Consider the following 27,356-nt stretch of genomic DNA (forward strand, 5'->3'; position numbering starts at 1 on the left):
TATGCATATTTTTACGGTGTAATGTCTTGGCTGTGCATAAAAACATGACCGTTCCTTTCTTTTCATTCTGGCTAGCTTCACACGAGCTTGTGACGTGTCTCTGTAACCAATCAGCGTTCAGCTGTGCGTGTAGCTCCACCTTTTGGTACCCTTTCTCGTGTTTGTTACCCTTTCGAAAGGGTGCCGAAAAAGTGGTACGGTTCGGATCGTTACACCTTTTGACAGCGGAAACGTCTATAAAAGCGCACCGAGCCGAACCGTACTCATAATCATTTTTTGGGTTACCTGTCCCTTTAATTGATCGGTTGTTAGTTTGCTAGTCTCAGAGAAAACAGTCAAAGAATGAACTGGAAAGAGTAGTGCTGTACGTGGTAAACCACATAGATTCAAGCGTCTAGCCAACTAGTCATCAAGTCAAATAACCATCAGCTTTGAGCTTTGCATTACTTTGGTTAGGGTTAGTAAGCCTAAATTAAAGGGTTAGTTTTTAACAGTGTAATAGAGGTTTGTCCCTATCACCACACACATACGCACACACACACACATGTTTGTTTTTGTGGAAAGTGGGGACATTACATAGGTTTCCATTCATTTTATACTGTCCAAACTGTATATTATATTGCCCTCACCCCACCCTACCCCTAATCCCAACCATCACAGGAGACTGTGTCCAGCTTTACTCTCTGATTAAACTCATCCTGTGGAATTTATAAGCTTTTTGAGAAATGAGGACGTCACCAATGTCCTCATATTTTACCTTCTTTTTGTAATACCTGTGTCATACCCATGTCATTATACAGATTTGTGTCCTGACATGTCACAAAAACACAAACACATACACACACACACACACACACACAGTCACACATAGATACACACAGACACACAATTCATAGTCCAGGGCTTAAAATCAACAAAAATAAAATAAAAAAGAATTTATAATTTTCTGTTTAATTCATGTGGCATGGTGGCTCAGTGGTTAGCACTGTCACCTCACAGCAAAAAGGTCGCTGGTTTGATCCTCGGTTGGGCCAGTTGGCATTTCGGTATGGAGTTTGCATGTTCTCCCCCAAATTCACGTGGGTTTCCTCTGGGTGCTTCAGTTCAGTCCAAAGACATGTGCTATAGGTGAATTGAAGAAGCTAAATTGGCCAGTGTGTATGAGTGTGAATCTCAGAGTGTATGGGTGTTTCCCAGGAAAAAAAAGCATCCAAAAAACTGGAAGGGCACCCGCTGCATAAAAAAATATATGCTGGATAAGTTGAATTAATGAATGTTTAGAAATGTGTTGAAAAAATATTTTTTCCGGTAAACAGAAATTTGGGGGAAAAACACCCGTTTCTAATGTTATCAGTTAATTAAAAGGGCGTTATCAGTGGTTATCAGCCATTATCAGCTGATAGATATGGGCCAGTAGGGGCCTTCTTTGATAGACTAGACTTCAGATCCAGATCTGCTTTTACATTACAGTGATGGTTGGGTTTAAGGTAGGGGTAGACGTTAATAAATTAATGGGATATTTATTAATTCATATAAATAATTCTTGTTGATAGCTGATTAACCATGAATATGGATGATTACAGCCTTCTGAGCCTACCAGTTTGCGTAAACGGCCCCTACTGGCCCATATCTATCAGCTAATAATTACTGATAATGCCCATTCAATCGAGTGATAATATATGTATATATATATATATATATATATATATATATATATATATATATATATATATATATATATGTATGTATGTATGTATGCTTAACAGAGGCCAGCTAGAGAAGTGCTATGCAGGTAAACCTCATCTAGCGAAAGACGCTAGAGGCATTGGTCTTTAGACTCCTTGTTAGAGCAACCGACTCTCATGCAAAAAATCGCCAGTTTGTACCCAGCTCAGACCAGGTTGGGTGCAGTAGGACTTGTGGTTTACACTTGGGGGGTCTTCCTGGATGGGAGTGAGGTTTAGGGGGGTTAGCATAAACGAGGCCAGCTAACAAACTTTGCAGGTAACTCTCACTCTTCTGACTTCTAAAGGTGCCCTAGCTATAGACGCTAGAGGCCATTGGTTTTTAGCCTCCTTGTTAGAGCAACCGACTCTCATGCAAAGAATCGCCGGTTCGATCCCAGCTCAGACCGGGTTGGGTGCAGTTGGACTGTTGGGTTACATATGTATATATAGTGCCACACTAATTACATGTAGTCAGCCCTGAAGTATGAACACTGGCAGACAGACTGAACTGAGACATCGTCTGGCCATTGAGAGACATTAAAGTTCATAAATGTTCGAAAAAGGTGAACTGGAAACAAAACCAAAGAGTTGGTGTTAGAAAAGTCTGTGCAGAAAGATCCAGAAGTACCTCAAGCCCCTCCCCCTCTGAGCACGGCGGGCGATGCACTACCACTTGCCTCTCGGTGAAATAAACGGTAGAAGAATCCTCGCTTCGGTGCTGGATTGGGTCTGTTCACATCCAGATCAGCACACAGCGCTCCGTCCATCTCGAACACGTTGATCTCCTTAAAACACTCCATCTCAATCATCTGAAACACACACACACACACACGGTTCACATCATGTTTGCATTATAAGTGTAGTCGATTTTGCATTTCTAATTTTTAAAAAAAATTCAAATCCTCAGCTGACACAGTTTTGAACACACTGTCACTTTAATATATACAAACATAGGTCACACTTTACAATAAGGCTTCATTAGTTAATGTATTTACAAGGGCTGCAAGATTTGGAGAAACAAATCTAATTGTGATTTATCTCATCAAAATTGAGATTGCGATTTAAAATGCGATTTACCATAATCTTATAAAAGAGCAACAGGTTTGATGTGGTGTATTTATTACATGTATGCATATATAAGTACACACATATATACATATTTATTCGATTTTTTGCATAAATATATATATGTACATGATACAAATTAAATATAAATTAAAAAAAACTATGCATGAAAAATTGTTTTGTTCAGATTTGTTTTATGTATGTGTGTGTATTACATGTATATATAATAAATATATAAAGTTCACACTCACATCTTATATCAAAACAAACTTTTATTTTGAATGTGATTAATCTTTGCCCAGTACTATTGTTAATATATCTGTGATCAAATAAATGCAGCCATTAAAAGCATAAGCATGTTTTTATTTATTTTTTTAATGAATTAACATTATGCATCTGCTGCATAAAACATATGCCAGAGTAGTTGGTGGTTCATTCTGTTGTGGTAACCTCTGATAAATCAGGGACTAAGCTGAAGTGACATGAATTAAATAAAATGATCAGCCTGAATTAGATTAATGTTCAAGAATACAGTTATTTTAATTGCTGATAACTCTTTACTAAAAGCACAATAAAACATAAAAGAAAAAAAAAGAAAAAAAAAAATATATATATATTAAAAAACAACTTTTAATTTACCATACTAGAGTGTAATACCTCATTTTGCCATGGGATGGAGACACTCCCTGTTACAAACTTGTGGTAGAAATCGTCATCTGTTGGGTCCAGGTTTACACCTTTGACTGTCGAAAACTGCTCTATGTCCAGGACGTCCTTACAGTAAACTGCTCGCGGCTAAAACACCACAAACATCCATTTTAAACTATCATACATGCTCTGTTTTTTTCATTAAAGCAGATAAAAACTGTGGAAGAAAGCAGGCAGTTTTCTGGACTCACGTCTGGACAGAACGGCGGGTCCAGCATGTTGGCCTCCAGCCGCTTGAAGTTGATGTTGCGGAAAATGGGATGCAGTTTGACTTCGGCCGCTCCACTGCCCCGACAGCCCAAGCGCTCCTTTGGATCTTTACATAACAACTGTGGAAAAGAGAGGGAAAGAGAGGCTGAAATCCCAGTGGAAGTCAAACTGACCTCGAGGTCACAGTCTTCCATGACACCATGAGAGAGGACTAAACAACACACTCCTCCACAAACTCCGCTTTCCCATGCAGAAAACATTACTGATCACAAAACAACATTTACATTGTCAGCTACAATTTGACAAATGAATAACAGAGTACAAGATAAAGAAAAATAATATAATGAAACAGTAATAAAAATGTGTTGAAAACAGTTTACAAGCTTATTTTTTTCACCTATTCTAGGTATTCATCCTACATTTTTCAGTAGATTTAAATTCAATGAAATCTGTTGTGTTTTGTTAAATACAACTATTAAAATTCTTTAATTTTTCATTGTTTAAATTATATAAATATATATATATACATACATACAAACACACACACACACACACACACACACACACATACATACAGCCTCTTCACTCTTCTGTATTACTCCGCCCACAGAGTGACAGCAGACCAATAAACTCACTACAGTTTGACATATATTGCTACTGTTGGACAACATAATGTACTTTTGAGGCTTTTTTAGGCATGAATGTAGTTGTTTAGATTGCAACTATGCAGTTTATAAGGACAGTGTCTATTTTAAAAATCTATAATTGCAAAGATTAAGCATGTTGGCAATACTGAGCAGAGCAAAGACAGTTGTGCCACAGGATGGCAACAGAGACTGCATAATAAGTCCTTAGGGGAGAAAACTATTTATTAGCATGTTTTCTTTTCGTATTTCAAACTACAGCTGATCAAATAATTATAAATCAGGTAAGTGACATTCTAAGTCGATTTCTCTCATTTGTATGTTGTAGTGCTGCATTTATACCATAGTAATTTGCTAGTGTTTGCTTAGCTTTGGCTTTTTCGGGGTTTATTTTTGTAATCTTCCAATTGCAAAAGAGAAATACTGGGAAATCTCTGTAGACTGATGGCAATTCATGATGTTTAGCCCTATAATCTTATAATGTGAGCAAAATCACCTGTTTTGTCATCAATTTAGACATTACACTAGAGAACCATTCAAATGCTAGCTCTAAAGTGACGTGTTTTTAAGCAACGGTTTCTGCTGTTCTGACGTTAGCTGCAGATGTGAATGAATGGCTGAAGAAAGTAGTTCCTTGTGCAAAAGTATTTTTGAGACTCCGTGTTTGATTTACTTTTTTATATACACATTTATAAAACTGCTGTATAAATGCAAATTCACAATCGTAGCAGGTCGCACACCAGAAGCACCGCTCGGTGACGTGCAGCGTCGCGCCACGCACTGCCATGAATTTTACAATTCTAAACATACGTTTCTATCAAAGTACACACACTGGCGCCGCAAGTCGGCGACTGTCTGAGGTGCCCAGCCACAACTCAGGACACTATTGATATTTCTGGCGCGCCACAGAGCGCCATCTGAATAGTTTCATTTTAAATAGCATGCGAATGTGCTCATCTGGTGTGAGATACTTTCAACTGTCATGTGCGCACCGTGTCGCTGCGCTGAGCTTCGCATCTGGTGTGTGACGCCCTTGAGTCAGTGTAATGTCAATGTCAGTTATATATACAAAGTCAATGTTGAAATAAATTGAAGCGGAAATTTGTAAAAAAAAAAAAAATTAAATTTAGTTTTATCTATATAAAATAAATATACTAAAAAAACACTGATGTGGTTTACTTATCAATTACAATCAAAAAGTGTCTGCTTCTTGAATTAATGTGTGAAGAAGCTATGCAAAAATTTCAATGATCTTTTAATGAAATAAGTTTATATACTCATAAATTATTTTCATCCCAAAACTTAAAAACAATTAATTAATTTTCTTTTCGGCATAGTACTTTTATTAATCTTAATTAATAAAGCGGAATGAACCGATAACTTATCCAGCACATGTTTTACACAGAGGATAATTAAAAACAATTGTATAGATATATATATATATATATATATATATATATATATATATATATATATATATATATATATATATATATATATATACATACACATACACACATACATACAATTGTTTATATATATATATATATATATATATATATATATATATATATTTAAAATTTAAATAAATATATACATTGTAATATATACATATAAGAAAATGTATAATTGTAAATTGTGTTATGCCACTGATCCTAGTATCTATTGAATTCACTATAAAACTCACTATTCAGGAAAAGTTTCCTGCAAGAGTTTCCCACTGGTTACAAATGACTTCATTCACATGGCTTCATTCACATGTTCTCATCTCATTAATAAGATCCTTCCTGCATTCTCTTTACGAGCAACAGCACAAAACCCCTGAAGAGCATTAAGTGTGCACCTGACGGCAGATGTCTTTAGCATCTTCTGAGAACTTCTCAGTATATTCCTCCTGGTCCTCACAAACTCGCCGGTCCACTTCCTCTCTCTTCACTCGCTCTTTACGGCGACGGAAAGGAGACTGACCCTGAATCATTTCGTAAATTAGACAGCCCAAACCCCACCAGTCAGGACTGAAGGTGTAGCTCTCGTTCTGGATGACCTCTGGTGCTAAAAACACATATGCATAAGAATGAGGTCAAACACTCCACGACAGGCACAGCAAAAGAGATAAGGGAAAGTGTCTGGCTCTTACCCATGTACCCCACTGTGCCAACACGCCCTCGTATCGTCTCGCCCTCTGGAATTTGCACGGCCAGTCCCAGATCAGAAATACGGATGTGCCCTGAAGAACAGCATTGCATTAAAAATCTGCAGTGTTGCCATTCCTAACGAGTCTAAACACGACATGCTTCAAATCAGCTCAGGTAAAAAGAATCTTCCCTCTAGATCCTGTTTTAAACTGCATAATCAGCGATCACTCACATCGCCGTTTACACATGATATTAACTGGCCCTTCAAATTATGAACACATTTAGTCGGGTTTTGTTTAGATACCTTCCCCTTATTTCATCATACTCAATATTGCACCAAAGTAAACTCGCCGCAACATTACTTTCACTTTCGATTTTGCAACTGTGCACAAGTTTGATCGTTATTAGTTTGCCTACAGGGAAAAACACTGCACTGAGGCACTACAGTCATTACATTCATTCTGCATTCAGTCACAAAGAGCATGCAGGAAATCTTGCAATGGCTGCTTTTCATAGATTTAAGCTTAACCTTTAAAGTCTGTGTGAACCAGAAGACTTTCTGCAGACTTTATTTCAGTATGACGATGTATTTTCAATGGGGTACATGACCACAGACTTTAGTTTTCAGTGTCCTTACATTTTCTTGTCATTACGAAATGGTTACGTTAAAGACTTAATTTCTTTCAAAATCAGAGATCTTCTCTGCCTGATAGATATACAATATGAAGTGGGTTTCAGATCAGACAAGATGCACTGAAAATTAATTTTCCCTGCCATTACTTTAACATATATGAAGCTTTATTTTACAGCACTATTTTTAATGAAGTTTTTGCTTTAGCCTGCTGGTACTGACGCCACTAGCGTTTACACGTTATTTCATCTCGTTTTATGCTTGAACAACTTAATTAATTCTGGAGTCTATTTAACTGAATGTATTTTAATTACATTGCAACACTGGTGCTGTAAAAGAAACCTTATTAAATTGAAAATAGTCACATTAACCTGTCACCAGAAGTTTATCATTGGCTGAAAAACACTACCTTCTACCTATGCCGTTTAAAGGCAAAAGGGGTACTAGTAAGGTGTACCTAATAAAGTGGCCAGTTAGTTTATATCGCTAGATTATAGTGTTTTTATTTATTAAGTCCAAACAATTCGATCCATTTCCGTATTATTTAAACTTTAATATCATTCATGTGTTTAAGTATTTTCTATAATGAGCTTAAAAATTCGAGATACCCAGCCACATAGCAAGTGGACTTGGCCCAAATGTGGCCTCATTATGGCACTGCTGGATTGTTGCTAGCAATGGCTTGCATAACGTCAGCCGAATGTGGGCCATGCATGGCAATGATGGCACTGCATGCATGACGGCAAATTACATTTGGGTCAGTTGTGGATGGGAGGTGTGTGGCCAGGTCAGTGTAGCAGTTGTTCACATTGTTTAGGTAACATTAGGCTGGGTTATGGCTCAGTTTTTGGGGTTTCTAGTTAAAGTGTAAACTTATAGCTGAGAATCTGTACCAATAATAAACCTGTTTTGGCCCAGTTCAGGGGCAGTTAAGGGTGATAAATTGGCTGAGATTCGGTTATGGCCCATGTGTGGCTCTTGTCTTTAATCCAGTTATGGGCCACTTCAGGCCTGTCATTCTTTGAGGTACTTGGGCCAAGGGAAAAGTTATTGTGTGGCCCAAAGCTGGGCCAGAAAAGATTTGTTATGTGGGCAGGTAGCAAAGAATTCTGGCCCACATTTGGCATAAAGCTGGCAATGCAAGCATTCATCCGGCACTGGCATATAGCATGTGGGTCAAACATGGCCCGGGTTTGTCAGAGGTGGCACCCTCTTTAAGGCAAACACAAGATTTAGGCCAGATGTAAAATGTAGTATTTGGCCCAGAAGTTAAAAATTGATATGTGGGCCATGTAAGTTTGGCCTGTCTTGACCCATTTTTAAAATATATTAAAATTATTGGTAACACTTTAATTTGATGGTCCATTTGAGTATTAGCAGACTGTCTGCTTAATATCTGTTGATACTGATTTATACTTCTGCGTCAAACGCCGGCGTATGCTAAGGCGCTGACGCATAGCCCTTCGCCGTGGCCGTTGGTGTCGCTGATGTGCACCTCTCAAAAAATGTAACTACACGTCGCTACGACGCGTAGCGCAAGCTCTGTGATTGGTCGGCTTGGTAGCGCTAACGAGTCTGGGCGGGACCGAGAGCCGCGTGAATAGCGCGAGCCTGATAGAGCGATTGTTTACAAGTGTGGAGTCACGTGAAGGAGCTCCGGATGGAAAGTTTTGTTTTGTGTTTACCTCATAGTTAAAGTTGTTACACGTCCGCCGGTTCCTGCCTCAAAATGAGCAAGTTTGAGCCACTTGTACATCCCAGAAGTGTTCAGGAAAAGCAAAACAGAAGCGAAGAAACTCGACACAGAGGAACATTTACACCTCACTGCCAAACTAGCGTTTCAGAAGTGTTAATGCAGACCAACAGAGACAGCGCGCAGAAGTATAAATGCACAGCTACGCGCGTTGCATGCGCCGTGGGTTACGCCGGTCACTTGACGCAGAAGTATAAATCAGGCTTAACCCTAACCTCAACCTAACAATCTACTAATAATCCAATAAGATTTAGTTGGCATGCAGATGCATTGTAACTTAAATTCTACAAACGAACCATCAAAATAAAGTGTGACCAAAATATTTGCAAAAGAAGTAAAGAAAAAAATTCTAACAATCAGGTCACTTGAACAAAAGCATGCCCATAGTGTGCCTTGTCAATTTCATTGCAATCGTGACACACCAACCTATCTGGCCCAGTTTAGGCCCCGTTATGGGTTAATAAATTGACTGAGACTTGACCCAGATATGGTCCATGTTTGGCCCTTGCCTGGAAGCCAGATCTGGTCCATTCATGTACCGAAAATCACTGCGGCATATGGGTCAAGCAAAACCAGATTGTGTGGGCCAGAGAAATTTGGCTATGTGGGTATACACTTAAATGTGTTTCAGTTTAACTAAACCTGTTATGTTAGTCGACAAAAGAGTTGAAAAAGTATGTTGATGGCAACGACGATACTTAATGTAATCGGGTTGTTTTGGTGCGCTTCATCACAACAGTATATACAAATGTTTGTTCAGTAGGCAGACTTCTGTGGCTGTTCGAATGCATTTCACCACATGAGCATCTGCACGACAAAAGTAATCAGATCAAATGCTTTTCTCAGGAAGTGGTTGAAAGTGAAGGAGCTCAAAATACTTTAGTTTCCATTTACACGTGAGTTCAGGGTACTTCACTTGTGATCGTACTGAGTAAAAAGCATCTTCATACAAGGAAAAGCCAGATTTGTATATTTTCTGAAGGAATGTGAGAAGTTTTTGTTTGTGTAAAACGTGCCGCCGCTGTGCATGGGTGTTTTGGGTGAACGCCAGGACATTGCAGTGTGGTTACTAAGATGTTGCTTACAAGCAGAACTCAAGAGAGCGCATATTTAAGTCAAGATAAACATGAACAACATAAACGAGAGGGAAAGCAACAAAAAGAGGCTGTGAAAAGCTGAATAAGAAATGCTTACCACGATCATCTAGCAGAATATTTTCTGGTTTCAAGTCTCTGTGAAAGAAAGAGAAAACATGAATTGGACTGAACTGAGTGCTAACTTTGTCATTACCTAAATTATTTAAAAGATTGTTTACTGCAGGATGATTTTTTTTTGGCTTATGTTCATCAAGGATGCATTTATTTGATCACATATGCAGGGGAAAAGATAACATTGTGCAAGAATCATTACAATTTACAACAACCAGGGTTTCTGTGGGTTTCATCAAGTCAGATTTAAGACTTTTTAAGACTCCTTTTAAGACCATTCTAAAATTTTAGACTTATACAGGGCTAAACACTAAAGATTTTTTGTAATGAGTTGGCGCCAATGGAATTGGAAAAAAAACAAAAGTAGTTTTTTCTAAACCACATATTTTATTGTGTCAAAACAAGAGAATTTTTGTTGTGTACACTTTTTTCACCATAATGTTTTTTGACAAGTCAACATTCTTAAAAGTATATTTATTATAAAGAAAATTACATCAATAATCATATTGATTATACAAACAAACATATATATATATATATATATATATATATATATATATATATATATATAGTTTCAATCAGAATAATTAGCCCCCCTTTGATTCTATTCTTTTTTAAATATTTCCCAAATGATGCATAAAAGAGCAAGGAAATTTTTACAGTATGTGTGATCATATTTTTTTTTTCTGGAGAAAGTCCTATTTGTTTCCTTTCAGCTAGAATAAAAGCAGTTTTTAAATTTTGAAAAACAATTTTAAGGGCAAAATGATTAGCCCTTCAAGCTATATATTTTCCAATAGTCTACAGAACAAACCATCGTTATACAATAACTTGCCTAATTACCCTATCCTGCCTAGTTAACCTAATTAGCCTAGGTAAACCATTAAATGTTACTTTAAGCTGTATAGAAGTGTCTTGAAAAATATCTAGTCAAATATTATTTACTTTCATTATGACAAAGATAAAATAAATATGTTATTAGAAATGAGAAATAGAAACTATGATGTTTAGAAATTATAAAATCTTTTCTCCGTTAAATAGAAACCTTGCGATGTCTCCTGCCTGTTTTTAAATCTTATGTCCACTCACCCTTACTTCTGTAAATAGTTTTTGTGGAAATGGATTATGTGAAGGGATTTATTGTTGTTATTATCATGAGAAATTGTTGAATTGTTTTACTTTTCTTTTGCTGATTTGGGTATTTAATTAAGAGAATGTGCTGTAAAAATGTCTAATAGATGTTGTGAATTGTATCACTTTGAATTAAAAACTTAAATACATATAAATAAATAAAAATATATAGATGGATTGCTGGTGATTGGATGAGTTTCGGCCTGATTAGCTTTTAAAATTACCTTTTAACATTTCAAATTAAGACCTGTTAAAAATTATTACAAATTTTTAATTTTAAAATGCCGGCAGCTGGCTCTCTGCATCTCTCCTATGGTCGCCCACTGAAGCTAAGCAAGGCTGCACCTTGTCAGTACCAGGCAGTGGCGTAGCGCAAAATGCGGAGGCCCCCCTGCAGGGATCGCTGACGGGGCCCCCTGATGAAGGGGGGGAAGAGGGGAAATACGTCATACGTCAATTTGCATATCACTGACGTCATCACGTTCTGCCGTTTCTGTTTGTTTAACAGCATATGGTCAATAAAGGGGTATTTATAATTGCACTACACTTTATTTAAGTATGTTTATTTAAATAAATTTATTGCTGTTCGAATAAAGTATGTCATTATAGATGTGTGAATGTGCAGTAATCTCTCATATGTAATAAACTCAGACAAGTTCAGAAACTGTCACTAAAATATCTGTGATTGTGAACAAGAAAAGAATAAACGGTCCAATTAAATTGTTAAAATAAAGTAGAAGTACATCGGTTTGACTGTAAAAGGGAAATACCTTCACACTGCCTGTGCTAAATCATTTGTCGTCGGTACGCAGAGGGGTGATCTGCTCTCGGGCTGCAGGTGGGAGAGGCTGCTGTAGAGGACTGACTGGGCCGCCTGTCAGGGCTGTGAGGCGGGGGAGGGGCCAGCGGTATCACACGCAGCTCGTTGAGAAGAGTAGGGACGGTACAGTATGGACAAATGACAGTCTAAAAAAATCTCCAATAACCCACAAAAAAGTCGCTAGATTTGTCGCTAGGGGGGTCTGAAAAGTCGCTAAATCTAGTGACAAAGTCGCTAAGTTGGCAACATTGGCGGCAAGCAATCAGAATGAAGTAGTCCACCGCTTGAGAGGTGTTCAGAGAACACAGACCTGTGAACTTTGGTTCCGACCACAGTTGTTCCCAAGAGTTTGATTATTGCGGTTGCCGGTGGATTTTCAATTACTGCGGGCCCGTCCGCTACGCCACTGGTACCAGGAGACCACATGGGAAAGCTACGATTCTGCTGGAAGTGGTGTTAGTGAGGCCAGCAGGGGGCGCTCAACCTGTGATCTGTGTTGGTCTTAACGCCCCAGTATATTGATGGGCACTCTAAACTGCTCAGTGATATGTTAAACCGAGGTCCTGTATCTCTGTGGTTGTTAAAAATCCCAAATTTGCCCACTGGCCTCTGTCCATCATGGCCTCCTAACCCTCCCCATATCATAATTGGCTTCATCACTCTGTCTCCTCTCCACCAATCAGCTGGTGTTTGGTTTGCAATCTGGCACAATATGGCTACCATCGCGTCATCCAGGTGGATGCTGCACACTGGTGGTACATAGATTTCCCCAATTGTGGACCCACATAGGAGACTTCCCCCATTGTGTAGTGCTTTGAGTGTCTAGAAAAGCGCTTTAAAAATTTAAAGAATTATTGTCATTAAAGACCTACAACAAAATATTTAGAGAATTTAGGCCTAAAATTTAGTTTTTGAGTTGTAAGACATTTTAAGTCTTTTTAGGACCCCGCGGACACCCTAAGAACTGATTTCTATTTGATTATATTTTACATGTCAAAGCAGATTTTTCAGCATCATTAATCCAGTCTTCAACCCCTCATAGTCCTTCAGAAATCCTTCTAATACTTATTTGGTGCTCAATAAACATTTCTTCTTATTATCAATGTTGATCATTTTAATAGTGCGGCTTAATCATTTTTTGTTTAAAACCAGAGTCCATTTATTAAGGATTCTATTATTAAAAGAAAATTCAGAATAACATAACATAACATTCACTCAGATTAATAATACTACTAATAACTGCTTATATTTATATTATTTTCTGGACACTCAAAGCGCTTAACATATTTTTGGTGGGAATCTCCTCATCCACCAGCAGTGTGCAGCATGACATGATAGCAGCCATTTGGTGCCAGACTGCAAACCACACATTGGTGGAGAGGAGACAGAGTGATGAAGCCAATTATGATATCGGGATGGTTAGGAGGTCATGATGGACAGACGCCAGTGGGCAAATTTGGCCAGGATGCCAGGATTAAACCCTTATTCTTTTTCGAAGGGCATCCTGGGATTTTTAACAACCAAAGAGAGTCAGGACCTTAGTTTAACGTCCCATCTGAAAGACAGCGCTTACTGAGCAGTATAGAATGCCCTTCGCTATACTGGGGCATTAGGACACACGGACAACAGGTTAAGCACCTCCTGCTGGCCTCACTAACCACTTTCGGCAGCAACCTAGCTTTCCCATGTGGTCTCCAATTCAGTTACTGACCAGGCTCGGCCCTGCTTAGCTACAGTGGGCGACCATATAAAAGTTGCAGAGAGTTAGCTAATCTGTGTCAGTGCTAAATAAAGGTATTAAATGGTTTAAAATAATAATAATAATGACAATAAATTACTAACATGAGTAAAACTGTGGTGACAAGGTAAATATAAACCGAATCTGCCTGCTTTGAATAAAAAGCATTTGTTTATATTCCTTTTGCATGAAGCATGAGTCCTGCCAACATAGATGGAAAGTAAAGATTCCCAAATATGCACACAATTTAAATACATTCAAATCCTGCAGCTGAACATCTACGTGACCACCGGATTTCTCTATTTTCAAAATTTGCAATTTTTACCATGCAAATTGTGTGAAAAAATCTCCCACATAGTAGCAAGACAAAATCTACAGACTGAATCACTGATTTCCTGAACAATCTGTCTGAAGATTTGGGAAATGTATGCAAACGCACCTGTAGACGATCCGCTCTCGATGCAGATCCTCTAATCCGCAACAGATCTCTGCCGCGTAAAAGATGGCCCGCTGCTCATCGAAACCTGAGTTTCCCATGTTATAGATATGAAACTTCAGATCACCACCGTTCATTATGGTCAACACCAAACATAGAGCGTCCTTAGTCTCATACGCATATGCCAAACTAACCTAGAGGCAGAAAAGAAAGACATAAAGAGGCGCATTGTTATCCATTCATGAACGTATGAAACATGAAACTCGTGCTGCATGCGAAACAGTCAAATGAGAAATGTTTGTTCAGGTGTGAGCACACTGACGTAAATCATCTGGATGACTGGCACCTGTAATACTGCGCAATTCAGTAAGTGCACAGTTATTCCTGGAGAAACAGACTAAACTGTACAGTCCAAAAGGGAGACACAGGAAGTGCACTGTATATGGTTTTAAACTGTAGTGCTTTTTGTCTCACAGAGGCTAATAGGGATACTCAGGGCTGTGTGATATGAAGTTAGAAATTCATTCATTCATTCATTCATTCATTCAATTCATTCATTCATTCATTCATTCATTCATTTGTTTTGGGCTTAGTCCCTTATTTATCAGGGTTCGTCACAGCGAAATAAACCGCCAACTATTCCGGCATGATAGACATTGTACTGACAAAATATAAAGTCGGTCGTTTCATATTGTGAAGTTTCACACACTAATTTAGAGAGGAGCACGTGATATTATTGACTGCAGCTGGTCACTTATCTGCAATTATTAGTTAGCCAATCAGATTATTCCAAACTCACTATAAGTAGCCTAGCAAAAACTACTCCCTTACCTTCGTTTTCCAAAGAAACCCCCATCTACCCCTTCTCCCACTCTCCTCCTTCACTACAGGGAGCTCTCGAGAACCACCTGATCTCGTACTCCCCTTACATGCTCTATCAACCAGGCGGGAGCCCTGGGCTCAACTATCTCCGAGCTCAGGGTTTTCTCCCGGGACAGCATGCCAAACCTGCTAACATTTGTCAAACAATATCTAAGTGTGAACTCTTGAAATGCTCTTTCATGATGTCACAAAATACATTGTTTACTGTAATATTTTTATGAGCCCAATATTACACACTATTACAGGAATGCAGACAGAAACCTGAATAACGGCATAGCAATTGCAATGTTAACCCCTTCCGACCCGAATAGTGTTCAAAGTTTCTGAGACCAAATTGTAAAAATAAAAATTCAACACCCTTTAAGTATATTTATTTTTGACCATTTCAATGGACATCAGGTCAGGGGTGTGTTTACAAAAACCATCGTAAGCCAACTAAGGTCGCAAGTTGCATTGTTTCAAACAGTTTGTTAAATTGGCGATTCCCAAATCCGTTGTTCCAACGAACATTCGCAATTTTTTACAATTCAGTTTGAGCAATCTTCATACTGACAATTGTGCTCCCTTTGTAGTGCACTTTGAAAGCATTGATGTCATTTTAAACACAGTCGTGGGTCAGGTGACCTATTATTTAAAAGTGGAATTTACATTCAACACCAAAGCTTGTGAAAACAAAAATATATAGCATTCGTTAAAGCTTATATTTTCTAGTAGGTTATTCATTAAGAAATATATCTGTACTGTATATGACATGGTTAGAACATTTCTGCAGTGGTTTAAATGTGTCAAACTGTAAAAGTAGACTTAAGAAAAAAACAATATCCTACTTAATAATAATACATTAATAATAATAATAATTATTATTATGAAGTAGTATTTTTTTCTTTGCTTAATAAACAGCCTACTGTAAATTACAACCATTAGCCTAACAATTTATATGATTTATATGAGATAAATCATATAATTTTGCCAGGATGCCGGGATATAATATGGAAATATTAATATGGAAAATGAGTGCATGTTTTTACTAAAACTAATATTGGATGTTTTTTTTTTAAATGTGTGCGTGTAAAACAATATAATTTGCACAAAGAAATTCTGGGTTTAGAGTGTCATTATGGGCATTTTACGTTAGCAATAACATGGTTCAAATGGATCTGCGACAAAGAAACTACCCTTTTGGAAATTACTCGTCACTGCATTGTTTAATTTTGAAGATTTAGTTGTATAGATTGCACCTTGTTTTTAACAAATTTTATCTTCAGAAAATTCTTCTTCATTCTATTATATTCTTCGTTCCAGCATTAAATTGATACATTAATATAGTCTCGTTTTTTTACATAAAAAGTTAAATCAGCATTACTTGAGATTTAATTTCACTAACAAATCCCATTAAACCTATTGTACATCCTAATAGACAGACATATTTGAAAAAAAATCCTGATGTTAAAAAGATTTTAAAATTTAATTAGTAAGAGCAATCTCTGTTTTTTACATACAATCTATGAAATACTGATAATACTGATAAAATATTAATAAATCTGAATAAAAACATTGTAAATGTGGCTTATGTCTGTGTATGAAGTTATACCATGCTGCTTTTCAGTGTAGTGGATTTTTTTTTCTTTTCAAATTACAACATGCCGAGCCTTACTGCCATTTGATTGGCTGATAATCACCCACTCTCATGGACTGCAGGCTTTAAATGAGATGAAATGCTCAGGAACCACAAAATACATAGGCTGGCATGTGATGTCCATTGTAATGGACACAGCGTCCAAAGGGGTTAAAAGTACAATGTTTACATTTTGCATTTTATATAGAGATGTTTTTAATGTTTATTCATTTTTTTAAATGTTTTTTTTTATATTTTATTCATATTTATTTCACAAAATCGCCTGAAGTTCTTAATAAAGTGAGAAATATGATCACATATGAATGAGTATATTTCTGAGTACAGACTTTAAAATGTAAAAAAGAAATAGTCCTTTGCATGTGGTCCATATATAAAAACTATTAATTGAATTATATCTACATCGCAATTTCTATTATTACATATGCTAACATTCAATCCATTGCATCATTTAAGGTGTTTGAGCAAACTTTGTTGTCATATTTTGGACTGTACTTGTCTTTCCTGAGGATGTTTTTGTTTATGTGGTGAGTTTTTGATGAATATTTATGTTTGAAGCCATTATTACACCAGTTTTAACATCTGCCAGACTGAATAAAAGCATTGAAAAGTGCAAAAAGTACCATACAGTTTGAGGAATCACTCATTTCTGTAACCCTAAATGACTAGTAACTTTAAGTTTAATACTCAGGATCAGGAAAGGTTTAGAAAGAAAGCCTAAGTTGCAATAATGATGGTGACGTTTGCCTCAGAAAGTCTGTTTAGAAAGGTTAAATCCCTAGCGGTGTATTATTATAACAGCAGTATGTCCTCAGCCTGTGAGTGACGTGTGTGCAGAAGTTGGAAACCGCCGTGTGAAGGAGGGAGCGGTTCTCAGTCTTCAGCTGTTACACCCAGCATTGTGGGTGGTTTGGGTTTCTGAAGCAGACAGATGTGGGAACAAGCTGTGAACTCAAACAAGAAGATGATGGTGCTGTGAAAATCTGCAGCGCTACAAGACCACGAGGACCATCAAAAGACGCTTTACAGGAAACACAACACCAAAATCCGAGTGGACTGAAACTAAACTGTGAGCACATGCAGTAATTTAGTCATTTGTGGTGAAAGTGGTGCTTTGTTTTTAATTTAAAGGAAATAAATGATTCCTCAAATACTCTGGTAACTAAACAAATTAACTAGTTGAAGCAGCTTGAGTTTCCAGAACACATACTTCATGTAAATATACTAATGGCCGATTCACACAAGGCTTCAGTGTCAGTGCTTGACGGAGGCCGTGTCTGAAGTTGGGGCTGACACTATCATCATAGTAGCCAATGAAACAAGTCCGCAATCGGCAACTGTCTGAGCTGGGAAATTTGCATGAAGCGATCTGATTGGCTGATGCTTCCGTTAGCGCATGAAAATTTCAAAAATTCCCAAATGTTTTCAGCAAGCAACGCCCCTAATGCAGCCCCGAGGGACCCACAACTGAGTTCTGCAACGCTTGACGGGTAAAGTCTAGATCTGATATGTTGTTTAACGGAAGTGCGATATGCACATCAATATAGCAGCATTTTTTAGGACACTGTATAACATTAATTCATATTTTTACAGTACTGTGACGGTTGGATTTGTGTTTAGTGTTGTTGTGGGGGTAGACATAAAAAAAAAATTTAATGGGTAATTTAATAGATAACATAAATATTACTCAATACAATCACTGTTTTTACGTTACTGTGACGGTTGGGTTTAGGGTAGAGATTAATAAAATACAATTAATGAGAAATTTAATAAATAAAATAAATAATTTTTGTTAACTTCTGGCCGCAATCGTGTGCGATCTAGCAACAACCCACTTGATGTTAACCATTCAAAGTGAATGGGAAGTGTTGATGCTGATGCCCCGTGTGAACGAGGCGTAACATTTGGGCAACTTTTTTTCCCCTTAAATAAGAAATTACTACTTTTTTATTTATATACTTTTAATTTTGCCAAAATTAAACCCAACACGTGTTAAGCTTTGAACATTAATTCTACAGAAAATAGTTAAATTGGGCGACATGGTGGCTCAGTGGTTAGTAGGCATGGGACGATAACTGCGTTCAAGGTATACCGCAGTATGGAAAAGTCAAAACCGTTAAAGTTTTCTGTATTATCGTTTCTAAGGTATGTGTAAGATTTTTTATTTACATTTACTTTGTTGGTTTTTTAGGACAGCAGTATCTTCAGCAGAAAAGATATCCAAAGATGCCGTTTTAAATGGTAAATAAATCTGTGATTTTGAAACTAATGAATACAGCAGAAGTCAATGATTCATTGGAATTATTTGGCCTGACGTGTTTACTGCTCCAAAATATTTTAAATGTTTCTCAAAATAAAATATAGTGTGTAAAAAAGAGAAAAAAGTTTTAGTTTTAGGCCAGTTGGCATTTCTGTGTGGAGTTTGCATGTTCTCCCTGTGTTGGCAGTTTCCGGTTTCCCCCACAGTCCAAAGACATGCGGTGTAAGTGAATTGAAAAAAATAAATTGGCTGTAGTGTATAGGATGTAGGATGTATCCCAGTACTGGTTTGCAGTTGGAAGGGCATCCGCTGTGTAAAACGTATGCAGGATAAGTTGGCGGTTCATTTTGCTGTGGCGACCCCAGATGAATAAAGAGACTAGGCCGAAAGAAAATGAATGAAAAAATATATTGGATTACACTAATTTAGATTAAAACTGAAGGTTCATATGATTTTATTTTAATATTATTTAATTATTGTTTTTACCCTGCAGGCACAGGACGCCAACATGATGTCATATTGATGTTGTACCACAATGTACCCCAAAATCAAGGGGACATTGGATTTGATTTGGAAATGAAAATCAGGCTGACATCAAAATCCAATGTCAGGCAGAAAATGTCTAACGTCCAACCTAAAATCAACATCTAATCATGTTACACCTTGTTTGGTTTTGGTCACTTTCCAACACAACCTAAAATCAACCAAATATTAACGTAATTTGAGTTCCTTTTTGGACATTAAAATAACGTCGTCCTTAGACACTGGCTAGACATTGAATTTTGGTCACCTGATGTCATGACCTAAATCTAACCTAATATTAACGTCTTAATATGCTGTGTGCCTGCTGGGTAGCTATTATTATTTTACTTTCTTTTGTATTGTATATATATCGTATGTTTTATTGTAATTGTTGTGTAAATGTTTGTTGCAGATGTGTTTGAATATTATATTAAAATAATAAACAGAGTAAAAAAATTAATATATTAATAATATATTATATATAATAATGACAATAATATATATCATAAATATAATATATCAAGCTTTACAGAAGACTTCCATTTTAAATAAAGGTTTGTTTTCTCATCACGCACATATGTTGATTACAGTTGTGTGTTGAATAAATATTATTTAAACACACTAGTACATGAAAATACAAGTTCAGTTCTAGTTCAGCTTTTTTTATTTACTTGAGTGTGTTTATATAACTTGCAGTGCTTTGCATTTTTTTTACATGTGTGTGTGTGTTTGTTTCTTTTTTAAGTATATATACACATAGTATATAGTATGTTAACAGTGCAATAAGACACAAGCAGAGAACAGCGAAGAGCATAAAAGCTGTTTCCCATCACACACAGCTCATATTAGTCATGCTATTATGTCACTTTATACTGTTAGAGTTTACTTGTCGTCCTCAACTTTTAAACATGAGTCTGTTTATACATAGTGAATGCACTCTGGGGCTGCAGAGTATGTTTGTGTGTGTGTATGTGTGTGAAAGAGAGAGAGTGTGTGTGTGGGTTTAGGGTTTAGAGCACTTGACTTCACTCTCTAACGCTGCTGTTTGGTCAGTGTTGCCAGGCAACAGGGATGTTCTCATTTGTGAAGTAGTTCATGAAGAGCAATCGTTCCTGCCTGTGGCATGAATGCACACAAAGACACACACACGCATGCTTTTGCATACGCATAAATACTCATTTGTCTTTGCTTTAGATTTGGATTTACATTATATATTTAAGACACTTGCGCATATTTGCAATGCTCAGCACCTCTTACCTGTGTGTGTGTGCGTGTGGCAGTGTGTGTTAGTGTTAGTGTGTGTTAGTGTGTGTGGGTGGCCAGAGGCTCAGGTGCTCTACAGCTGTAGTGGAATGAATCACAGGCCGACATTACACTGCAGGGACTGTGTGCAACGTCTGTGCACATGTTCTGCTGCCTGCTCTCCTTTAAAACACAATGCTTTTCAGATCCTAGGTTATTTACAATGGAGCCACATTCCATGTCCTCAAAATTCTACAAACAATACCCCATAAAGACAATGTGAAAAAAGTTTATTAAAAATAAAAAACCTGAAAAATCACATCTACATCAGTATTCACAGCCTTTGCAATGAAGCTCTAAATTGAAAACAAATCAGAAAAATAAGAAACAAATGTTTCAGCAGCTTAATTGGAGTTCACGTGTGGTAAATTCAGTTGATTGGACATGATTTGAAAAGGCATACCTGTCTATATAAGGTCTCAGGGTTAACAGTGCATGTCAAAGCACAAACCAAGCATGAAGACAAAGGAATTGTCTGTAGACCCCCGAGACAAGAATGTCTCGAAGCACAAGGCTGAGGAAAGTTACAGAAAGATTTCTGCTGCTCTGAAAGTTCAAATGACCACAGTGGCCTCCATCATCCGTAAGTGGAAGATGTTTGGAACCACCAGGACTCTTTCTAAAGCTGGCCGGCCATCTAAGCTGGGTGATTGGGGGAGAATAGCTTTAGTCAGGGAGGTGATCAATAACCTGATGGTCATTCTGTCTGAGCTCCAGCGTTCTTCTGTGGAGATAGCAGAACCCTACGGAAGGACAACCATCTGTGCAGCAATCAGGCCTGTATGATAGTGTGGCCAGTCAGAAGCCGCTCCCCGCCTGCAATTTGCCAAAAGGCATCTGAAGGACTCTCAAACCATAAGAAACAAAATTCTCTGGTCTGATGAGACTAAAATTGAACTCTTTGGAGTGAATGCCAGGCGTTACGTTTGGACAAAATCAGGCACCGCTCATCATCAGGCTAAAACCATCCCTACATTGAAGCATGGTGGTGGCAGCATCATGCTGTGGGGATGTTTTTCAGCAGCAGGAACTGGAAGACTAGTCAGGATAGAGGGAAAGATAAATGCAGCAATGTACAGAGACATCCTGAATGAAAACCTGCTTCAGACAGCTCTTGACCTCAGACCAGGGAGACGGTTCATCTTCCAACAGGACAATGAACCAGAGCACACCACCAAAATATCAATGGAGTGGCTTCAAACAACTTGGTGAATGTTCTTGAGTGGCCCAGCCAGAGCCCAGACCTAAATCCTATCTAACATTCCTGGAGAGATCTGAAAATGGCTGTACACAGTCACTCCTCATCCAACCAACCTGATAGAGCTTGAGAGGTACTGCAAAGAGGAATGGGCAAAAATTCCCAAAGACAGGTTTGCCAAGCTTGTGGCATCATATTTAAAAAGACTTAAGGCTGTAATTGCTGCCAAAGGTGCATCCACAAAGTGTTGAGCAATTACATTAATATAAAATAATTGAGCAAAGTATTGACAATTGTGTTAATGTATTTTTGATCAAGCATTTGACTCAAAAAATAAATAAATAAAATTCTGCTTGTTTAAAAAATACTTATTTATAATAAGCTGAACCAACACAATTCTAATGTTTAATTTGTACAAACAATTAAGTTGACTTGATGAATTTGTGTTAAGACAATGTGAAGGAAGTCTTTTTTACAGTATTGTCTGTGAATGTTCAGCACGGAATTTTGATATTTACATTGTTACCAAATACCAAATACATATAATTCAAAAACGTGTCAAGCTATTTCAGTTGCAATTGTTCTCTATGGGACCAAAAAATAAAAAGAGAAACTCTGTAAAGCCTCTTTCCTCCATTCAGTGAAAGTGAATTTTTCAGGCAAAAATGATGATCAAATAGAGCTTTATAAACGTGGTTCTTATAACCTGTGCATTGAAATCATGTAATATCCTTGTGTAAAGATTAGACAAAAACACACAAACCATTATTCTCTATTTTTGTTCGAAACATCACAAAGCAACACTTATACAAACTTGGAACAAAGATTCCCATAAAAAAAAAAAAACAGTACAGTTGAAAATAATGACAAAATCGTTTGAACGTTTCAGGAATGCCTTTCCAGCCTTAAGTGGGTGACTACTTCAAGATTGTTACAGGACTACCCTGTGAAATATGCTTTGTTTGAATCTCTTTATACCATGAAAATAACCTAAATTCCTCTGTTAACACAGCAAATATTAAATGAATTTTTATGGCTTGCCGCAGCTGAACGGCTGTCATAAACCAGCAGCATCGCTTTGTGGTTTAGCTAGTCAGAAAGTAAACAATCCATTTGATTTTGAACTACTGCTCTGAGCAAGATTTATCCAAACTGCTCATGACAAATGCATTTGAAATAGAGATTTGCCTCACATTAAACTAGAATATATAACAAACCTTCACACCTTATGAAAACCTCACAGAAATTAAATCACATAGATAGACAGTTAGATAGATTGATAGACAGACAGACAGACAGACAGACAGACAGACAGACAGACAGAGGCAGATAGATAATTGATCAGACAGACATAGAGATAGATAGATAGATAGATAGATAGATAGATAGATAGATAGATAGATAGATAGATATATAGATAGATAGATAGATAGATAGATAGATAGATAGATAGATAGATAGATAGATAGATAGATAGATAGATAGATAGATAGATAGATAGATAGATAGATAGATAGATAGATAGATAGACAGACAGACCAATAGACAGACAGACAGACAGACAGACAGACGGATAGATAGATAGATAGATAGATAGATAGATAGATAGATAGATAGATAGATAGATAGATAGATAGATAGATAGATAGATAGATAGATAGATAGATAGATAGATAGATAGATAGATAGATCATTACACAAATAATACAGACAAGACCATCATGCAACCATCACATCAGGTCAAGTAAAAAAAGAGGAATAAAAAGAAAGTAGTACTTACTACAAAACTACTGTTAACTTTTTCTAAAATGCGTTTTTCATTTAATGCCATTGCTTCACCTTTTCTTTTCTTCACACGTTTCTTCTCCAGCTTTTTACAGGCGTACATCTTACCAGTGGCACGAACCTGGCAGGCACAAACCTGGTGGAAAGAAATAAACATTCATTTATTTATAAAATTCAGTGTACTTATAGGGCCACACACTACTTTTCCAGCCGATTTCAATTTTATCACTTGATTGAATAGGTGTTATTAGTGGTTATTAGCTGATAGATATGGGCCAGTAGGGGCCTTCCATGCTTGTGGAAGGCTCAGAAAGCTGGTAACATCCATACTCATGGTTAATCAGCTATTGATCACATACGGCTGCAGCCAAAAGTTAACAAGAATTATTTATATTATAATCTGTAAAAAACAGATTTGGATCTGAAGTTTTCTCTATAAGTATGCCTACTTAATCATGTGGATGGATGATAACAGCCTTCTGAGCCTACTAGTAGGCGCAGGAGGCACCTACTGGCCCATATCTATCAGCTGATAACCACTGATAACGCCCATTCAATCAAATGACAACATTCGAAGCGGGTGATTATTTTAATGTTATTTTTTATATTAGTGTTTACAACTTTTATATTTAACTGTAAGCAAACAGTTAACAGCAAACAGTCATTACAAAAGAACAGACTTGTTAAAAAAAACAGTTTTTGTTTTTATGTATTTTGTAATCACTGTTTTATTGACTATGTGTGAAAAATTTGTAAGAAAATGTAGAATTAAATAACTGCATTTTACTTAACAACCACTGCTGTCCCTTTTAACAAGGGTTATTGTTTAATATCTTAATAGGACATGATATCAAATTCTTAAATAAGCAAAAACATTAAACTACTCACCTCACCAAATCCGCCCTTGCCCAATACCCTGTAATGTCTGAATGTGTTTTTGGTTACTGGTTGCCTGCGAATTAAATAGAGTTCAAGTCAATTCATTGCATGAGTCATAATGCACTAATAACAATGCACCGTAAATCCCAAAGTATACTTTATTCGTACATACACAATTTACACATGAGTTTTCAAAATGTTGTCCATTATTGGTTATGCATAACACAACTTCTGTTTTTATAAAAACATTTCAACTAGGGATGTCGAAATTATGGATCGAAGGAAAAAAACAGCAGGAAATGTGAGCCAAAAAAAGCAGCTTTCACACCAGACATGGAAAGAGCTAAGCTATGAAACCCATTCATTTTAATGCACCATCTAAAGGCTGCTGTGCTGTCATAGCAATGCCTTTTTAGTTGACACCTCTAGACTCATTTAATGTCAATGCCCATGAGATTGGCTGACATTTTTTAAAATCATTGTTTTAAACTATGATTTAATAAAATAATAAATAATAATTTCGGTTTTCGTTTTTGGTTCAAGTACATCCAAAATGTTCTGTTTTGTTCCGGAATATGTTTGTTGCTTTCTTATTTAAGTTATGGACACTGCAGCTTGTAAGGCTGATATTCAAAAATAGTTTTTTCCTTTTGTTTTTTTTTGTATGATGGTCTTGTTAAAGAGATATACTAAAATTTAAAATGTTGTCATTTATTATACACCTCCATGTTGTTTGTAAAACATATAAGACTAGTGAGACTGGACTTGAATGTCCAGAAAGGTAGCAAAAACATCACTGAAGAAGCTGATGTCACTTCATGTGCAAAAAACTATTTTCTTTTAATGTTCTTTTACTTCCAGATCAATTTCCAGACAGGAATAAGAGTCAAAATGAAACTTTTACTAAGTTTGTATGTTTGACTACTTGCATGTGCTTACGTGTAATATATAAATTATATTTTGGGCTTTAGTGCACATTCATGATAAAATTCAGGCTGAATCACTGGACGACCTCAATGGAAGCATTTACACATAGCATAGCTACAGATCAGTTATGACCCATGATCATATAAGCAGAAAAAATAGCACATGAATTCTGATATTTTCAGATCGGTTTCAGTCCTCATTCAAATGTGGAAATAAAATCCAGTGTTCCCACTCTTAACCAAATGTCCAATTCCCTGACTTGTTAAAAAAGCTGAATTTCCATGGCCTATAATGAATGGAAAAAATGCCATGCTTTGCATAATATTGAAATAGTTTGAGCTTGAATATCAGTTTTCATGAATTTAAAGCCATTATAAAAGCAAAAATGGGTAATTTACCTTAACATTTTAAAACAAAAGTAAAAGGAATGAACACCCAGTCTTTTAAGTGATTATTTTGAAACCAAAGCTCTTGAAAATGTACATTTTCTTTCCATGTTTGTTGTAATTAACAGTTTTATCGTGGTGACTACACACGTCTTAAGTGACTGCCAGGAAAAGGATAAAATGGCATGACATGTTATCAAATATTTAAATTTTGATAAATGACAACTAAAAGCAACAAACAAAAGACTCTTAGGGTGCTTTCACACCTGTGAATCGATTTAGTTGTTCCGAAACAGGGATTAAAATTGTTACATTGTTGCTCTTTGCGCGGTTCGCTTTCACACTGCAAAGTTTCTAATCGGACCAAAAGAGCTAAAACAAGTCACATGTGAGTAAACTCTCCTCACATTGGTCAGAGAATCAGGGTTTATTTTGCAGAGTCCCTCTCAGCTATCAGGGGAGGTGGTGGTTTGATGATGCTTGACAAGGTGTGCGTGACGTGTCTAAAGAGCAAGGAGAGATGCAGTGGGGAGGGGTGAGAAGCGTGCACGACGTATTTGAGGACCGGGAGGGAGACGCAAAATTACCTGGAGATTATCACTCGTTTGCGGGCATTCGGGAGACTCCTGAAACCTCCCGTCCTACTCATAATTCTCTCTTCATTTAGCCGTATGCCTATTACATATCCATAAAACACTGTGATATAACCGTGCTCGGATTGTATTGCTTTCTCACTGCAATCGATCCGCTCCAGAGCTTGTTTCAATCGAGCCGAGACCACCTCATTCAAGCGATCTCGAAGCGATAGATTTGGCGCGGATAACTGGGCAAACGAAACAGGTTTCGAAACAAAAGTGTAGTTGTGAAAGCACCCTTATATTCTATGACCTGGACTAACATTTTCTATCACATTCCCTAACATTCGATGTCTGGAAATTCTAAAACTCTACGATACTCCAGAAATTCAATAACCAGTGGGAACCCTGAAATCTGATATGAATTGAATTTGCGCATTTGCAACTGCCATTTTAATAAACGGATCAGATATTCACCTGTCAATATTGTTTGCAAATAACATTAAAGGGTCACGAAACACCAAAACACATTTTTTGAGCTGTTGACAGTCGTATATGTGTCCCACACTGCTAAAAACACTATTAGGACACCTATATTTCACTAAAAAGTGTAAATTGGTTGTTTTTGCGTTATTTCAAGCAAATTCGTACTTCCGGTTTGAAACGAATTTTTGAAGCTGCGTCACGGTCATGACATAATAGCGTTGTATTCCAGCGTGCAGACTGGACGCCTGTGCCAGAGTGAGTCTTATTACGTCTTACAGTGTGCTGCATTAATGCATGAGTAAGGCTTGGTTCAAA

The 27,356-nt window shown here is 37.0% G+C and overlaps 1 protein-coding gene across 7 annotated transcripts in view; it reads right to left on the minus strand.

Moving 5' to 3' along the window:
- Positions 1-27,356, minus strand: part of grk4 (G protein-coupled receptor kinase 4) — a 76,324-nt gene that overhangs the window by 6,753 nt on the left and 42,215 nt on the right. For 3 of the 7 annotated variants that reach the window (XR_015475799.1, NM_001362619.2, XM_087235996.1), the window contains 9 exons: positions 24,677-24,740; positions 23,784-23,924; positions 14,210-14,400; positions 10,068-10,105; positions 6,492-6,581; positions 6,198-6,406; positions 3,692-3,829; positions 3,450-3,587; positions 2,405-2,536 (listed from right to left, as the gene is read on the minus strand). Coding sequence is in view for 5 of the 7 variants with exons in the window: in NM_001362619.2 (NP_001349548.1) it covers positions 2,405-2,536; positions 3,450-3,587; positions 3,692-3,829; positions 6,198-6,406; positions 6,492-6,581; positions 10,068-10,105; positions 14,210-14,400; positions 23,784-23,924; positions 24,677-24,740 (1,141 nt within the window). In the remaining 2 variants the exon portion in view is untranslated. Of the gene's footprint in view, positions 1-2,355; positions 2,537-3,449; positions 3,588-3,691; positions 3,830-6,197; positions 6,407-6,491; positions 6,582-10,067; positions 10,106-14,209; positions 14,401-23,783; positions 23,927-24,676; positions 24,741-27,356 lie in introns of those variants that run through there. The other 4 variants (XR_015475800.1, NM_001079986.3, XM_087235997.1 and 1 more) reach the window with 2 other exon arrangements.

This window comes from Danio rerio, chromosome 1 (genome assembly GCF_052040795.2).
Source record: "Danio rerio strain M-AB ecotype USA chromosome 1, GRCz13ab, whole genome shotgun sequence".
In the NCBI taxonomy this organism is placed as follows: domain Eukaryota; kingdom Metazoa; phylum Chordata; class Actinopteri; order Cypriniformes; family Danionidae; genus Danio; species Danio rerio.